This window comes from Cyprinodon variegatus, unplaced genomic scaffold, assembly GCF_000732505.1.
Source record: "Cyprinodon variegatus isolate N-32 unplaced genomic scaffold, C_variegatus-1.0 Scaffold1081, whole genome shotgun sequence".
In the NCBI taxonomy this organism is placed as follows: Eukaryota; Metazoa; Chordata; class Actinopteri; order Cyprinodontiformes; family Cyprinodontidae; genus Cyprinodon; species Cyprinodon variegatus.
In genome coordinates, this window is record NW_015151534.1 from 130,672 (window position 1) to 135,952 (window position 5,281).

A 5,281-nucleotide genomic window follows, 5' to 3' on the forward strand; every position below is an offset into this window, starting at 1 on the left:
GAACCGAAAACCATGACAACGCAACCGCGCAACGAACCAAACCGCAAACCGTGACCAAGAAACCGTGAACCGAACCAAACCGTGGATTTTGTGAACCGTTCCACCCCTAGAGCATATGATTTAACATTTTTTGTTTTAACTAAGTGCTGTTTCTAACTAGTTGTTCTTGTGTGTTTTAGTGTTTTAGTTACTGTATACTCCAGTTAACCATTATTCAACTTCTAAATCAGTTGAAGATGATCTAATGTTACTGTCCTAAAAATGTACTAACCCTGACAAGGCACATTTGTTTCCAAATTATGGATTTCTCTCACTGAAGTTTTATTCACTTTAATCCAAACTAAACACTGACTATGCAGTAGTGATTTTTTGCACTTTACTCATTACCTATTTCTTTTTATTAAATCCTTAAAATAAAGGATTGCTCACACAGTCTTTCACTCATCCTCGTTGGCTGAGCTTCTGTTCTGCAAATAATCGGCTCATTCTTCATCCCTGCTTAGACTCCAGCTCTGAGTTCGGTTTGCAACATTGTGACTGGAACCGATGAGCAGACCCAGTGTGTGCTGAACGCAGGTGCCCTGGCAATGCTCCCGCGCCTACTGAGACACCCCAAACATTGCATCCATAAAGAGGTGGCCTGGACCGTGTCCATCATCACTGCCGGCAAGAGCAGCTGGATTCAGGAAGTTATTAATGCCGGCCTGATACCCTTCCTGGTGGAGATACTTCAGCAGGTCAGATTAACCTTTAACATTCAGGCGATTAGAACTTTAATTTAGTGGAACTATGATTAAATAGCTAGTTATTAGGAATATAAGGGAATTGCTACTCCTGTTATTAAAGACCTCATTTAACTACTCCCTGAAAGGCGGAGATCTTCCACCATCATGGCGAGAGGCATTTATCTCAGTCATACCAAAAATGAGGAAAGACAGAACCAACCCTAAAGGGTAAAGGCCAATTAGTGCCTTAAATACAGATTACAAACTATATGCAGCAATATTAGCAAAAAGATTAAGCATTTTGCCTTCTTTGATAGATGAGGACCAGACAGGTGTCATTTGTAATAGACAAACACACGATAATATAAGAAGGGCCATACATATTATTGATTATATAAGTAAAGAAAATAGAAGCACAGACCTACTCAGCCTTGCTGCCAAGCAGGCATATGATATGGTAGGGTTGGAGTTTCTTTTTCAGGTAATGAAGAAATTTGGGTTCTGTGATATATTTATTCAGTTTATAAGATCAATCTACTCCTCCCCAACAGCAAGAATAAAAATTAATGGGAACCTCTCAAACCAAATAACACTGCAAAGAGGGTGTCTGCAGCGGCTGTAGGGAAACGACTGTTCCAACAGTTGCATTTCCAAATACTCCCAAGTGGTGCACGACTTTATCTCAAACTGTATCCTGTCAAGGATAAAGTGTGAAATATGCTTTTATTCTCTCTCTCCCCCAATGTGGCTCCTATCTTTCCACAGAGATAAAGGCAGCTCTATAAGTAACCGCCTGGGACCTGGGAAACCAGGTAACCGGTGGAAACCTGAAAAGCCATAAGAATGCGCCAAAGGCAGTGTTCTGCGGCACACATGGCCTCAGTAAATCCATTCCCCCTCTCAGCCCCCCACCCCAATGTATGCAATGTATTGTGATGAACGGTTTGTACTGAAACTTAAATCTCGATTGCATCTGCCTTGCTTATTACATGTCAGCCCAGATTAGATCCTTAGTGTTCTGGCGTAATCCGAACTACAAGTCTAAATGGAAGAACATTGAGCTTTCTATATCGGACTTCCCTATACAGTCTCTGCTTGGTTGCTTAGGCAGGCTTCCGCAAGTATACCAATTCCAAAACCAGTGTGTACATTTTTCCTTCAAAAAGTGGTCTGACGTGGTAAAAAAATACTTCATAAACAGATAGGAGTGTTGAGTTGGCCTGCGTACCATCCATGCTTTTTTCCAGAATGTCTAGACCATAAATTCAGGCTGTGGGCCAAACAGGGAATCACTTCCCTCTGTAAAATAAAAAAAGGGGCATTTAATAAATTTCAGGGATTTATGCTAGATTTATGAGATTGGAAGAGGAATTTTTTTTCGTTATCTGCAGGTGCAGAGTTTTTTTAGGAGAGAAATTATGACCCCTGACTTAGCCTTAAATACAGGGATAATGCAGGTCTTTAAGGATGTATACTCTGGTACCAATGCAAGGGGCATCATTGGCAAGCTTTATCCATATTTTGCAACTGTGAATAAGACGTCAACAGATTATATCAGATAGCGGTGGGAAAGGGAAGCCAACATTACAATCTCAGAGGAACTTTGGTCTCAACTGTGGAAAAACACCTTTTGAACTACGAACTCTACAGAATGGCGGGATCTTGGCTGGAAGAACCTTATCAGGTTTTCTATTACACCACAGCAGAAATCCAGGTTAAGTGGTGCAGGGGTGCCCTGCTCTAGATGATGTGGGGTGGTTTCTGAAGATTATGTTCATATTTACTGGTCCTGTCCTAAATTGAAGGTCTTCTGGCACAATGTTAAGCAGATAATCTCTGAAACCCTGGGCACAGTGTTGGATTCTTCTTTCACCTCTTTGTACCTTGCTAAACTCCCTGAAGGGCTCAGTTAAAATGACACATATTTACAAAAGACTTTCTTAATTGCAAGCAAGAAGGCAATCACCAAATACTGGCTCCAGTCAAACCTTGAGGCTCTTCATAAGTAAGATACACCAGATCGTACATCATTGGATGTCTCACGGTCTCCTGACCACACACTGACATAACCTGCCTGCACTGAAAGAACTAGGGAAACTATACACTGAAATTAAATAAACAAGAGAAGTGGATCAAGAAAGACTCGTTTTTTTTTTTTTAAATGAAATATATGTATTTGTATAAAGTATATCTTAGATTTTGTTTTTAATTCTCAATTTTCAGGGAGATCATGCAACCCGGAATGAGGCTGTGTGGGCTCTCCAAAATTACACCAGTGGGGGAACAGTACCCAAGTGGCCTACCTCATTCACTGCAATGTGTTGGAGCCTTTGCTCAACCTGTTGACTGTTAGAGACCCCAGCATGGTCCTGGTGATCCTGGAGACTCTCTTCAATATTTTAGAGGTGTGAAAACAATAACTGCACAATTACAGCTGCAAAGAATGCTTATTTTGCTAATCTATCAATACATTTTTTTTCCTTAAATATTTTTTATAAAATAAACCAAGTGAAACTAAAACTTTTCCACTCGAGAAGTTCTGGATAGAGAAAATTGAGAGTCTTTTTTTTTTTTATCACAAATGCAAAATATTTATATATATAAATTTTTTTCCCCACAATTTTTATATAATTACTGCTGTAAGTGGGTCACTGTCTGCTAGAGGCATGTTTTAATCTCTATACTCCAGTTAAGGATTTATCGATTACTAAATTATTTGATGGTTATTTGAATGATTGATTAATCACAATTCATCCAAGGGAATGTTGGCCTAATGGTTAGAGCAGTGCCCTTGTGCTCCGAGAAGGTTGCAAGTACCTGGTTAGTTTCCTACAGACTGCCACTCTGGGTCCCTGAGCAAGACCCTTAACCCCAACTGCTCACAGGTGAGTTGGAGAGAGTCTGCATGATCGAAGAGTTGGGCGGTGTGGATAAGCTGGAGGCTCTTCAGACTAATGCCACCTAAAACCTCTCCGAGGCCGCACTAAACATCATCAACAGGTTCTTTTAACCAAAGAACCTGCCTATTTACTCATTTATTCAGAATGAGTCTGAAAATATAACTGCAGCTTCCTTTCTTTGGAAATTTAAAGCCTGGCGAGGAAACAAAAAAACACTTCTGCATTAAGGAAATCTAAATGCTGCTTCTTTTTTTAATTTTCAACTTCAGTGTTGTGTGATTAAAAAATGTTCAGAGCACCGACCTAAAACTTTGACAATCTGTTATCTGCCCTTTGTCAGATATTAAAAAAATTAACTTGAAGATTTAAAAAAATACAAGTTTTGTTTTTTCGTCAAAGAATTACTTATTCAAAGCCTTCAAAATGCTTTTCAGAATCGAAAACTAGATGAACTGACGCCTGTTTTAACAGAATCAAACTGGAGAAGTCCGCAGAGTATTAGAAAATTAATAAATACTTATAAAATGACGAAATACCTTCAAAAATGTGAGAATTACCTGTTCTAAGGCTACAAAATGTCTTTAATTAAAAGCAATGCCCTAAAAAGAATCTAACAAGTTATAAAAATATGTTTTGTAACTAAAAGAGTTTTACCTGAAATCTGAGAATTGTGTAAAAAGACGGTTCAAGCTGGCAAATCTAACCAGTGATGTGATCAGATACTGAAAACTTTTAGTATCTCATCTGCTAAATTTTCTTTGTGATGACTCATTTAATGAAACCATATTAAGGCTGGGGTCTTCTTTTTTAATGTATAAACGTGAAGGAACCCTTAATATTTTTACAGCAAACAGTTGATCTCCCTTTAGGTGTCACAGTTCTTAGTTAACATCTGAATTTACCAAATTGGACACTTTACATTCCACCTGCACAACAGTTTTTTTGATGCTTTGACATCTTTGGCATCACTGTTTGATCCTCTAACAAGCAAAGTCTTGGTGACATAGGTATCCCCAAACCTATCCAGTTTCCAGTGTGTTGTAATACTGCTTTCCAGAACAGGGAAATGCATGTACATTCCAGTATCCCATGTCTAAAAGTTTCCAATTCCATTTTACATTTCCAATACAAGTTATCTGTAAGTAAGCTAAGTAATTCTATGTAGCCTAGATGCTGTGAAATAAAACCTATGTACTATCTTATAATGCGTAAATTTCCCTCTTGATTCTTTAATGTATTTCTAAGGTATTTTCAACCATTCATCACTAAAAGTGCAGCCAAGGCCCCTCTGCCAGACAATCCCCAGACCTTTAAATATATCTTTTTGCATGCTATTAAAAAAATGTATAAAATATAGATGTCTTATACTTAACTTTACTTATGCCCATAAATTCCCGAATTGAATTATTCTTATGTTTGAAAGTATCTTTAGTAATACAGTCTCTAATGTTTAGATTTATTTTTTAATTATATTTCAGCATGACATTTGTGTTGGGATCTGGAGATCTGCCACCTTTCTCCAGCAGAGAGCGCCCTGGGTCTCCTGAGCTGAAGCCACCTGCACACCTGAGGCTGATTCATCTCATCAGGAGACCAGCTACTTAAGCAGCGGCTTGACTTCTCTTCAGCGCCGGAGTGTTGACCAGTTTTGGTTAG

The 5,281-nt window shown here is 38.7% G+C and overlaps 1 protein-coding gene across 1 annotated transcript in view; it reads left to right on the forward strand.

The window, feature by feature from the left end:
* kpna2 (karyopherin alpha 2 (RAG cohort 1, importin alpha 1)) overlaps positions 1–5,269 on the forward strand; it is an 8,846-nt gene extending 3,577 nt beyond the window's left edge. The window contains 4 exon segments of the mRNA XM_015400193.1: positions 504–737; positions 2,949–3,012; positions 3,015–3,130; positions 5,104–5,269. Of these exon segments, the coding sequence (XP_015255679.1) occupies positions 504–737; positions 2,949–3,012; positions 3,015–3,130; positions 5,104–5,172 (483 nt within the window). The 3' untranslated portion in view covers positions 5,173–5,269.
* Positions 5,270–5,281: the final 12 nt, after the last annotated feature.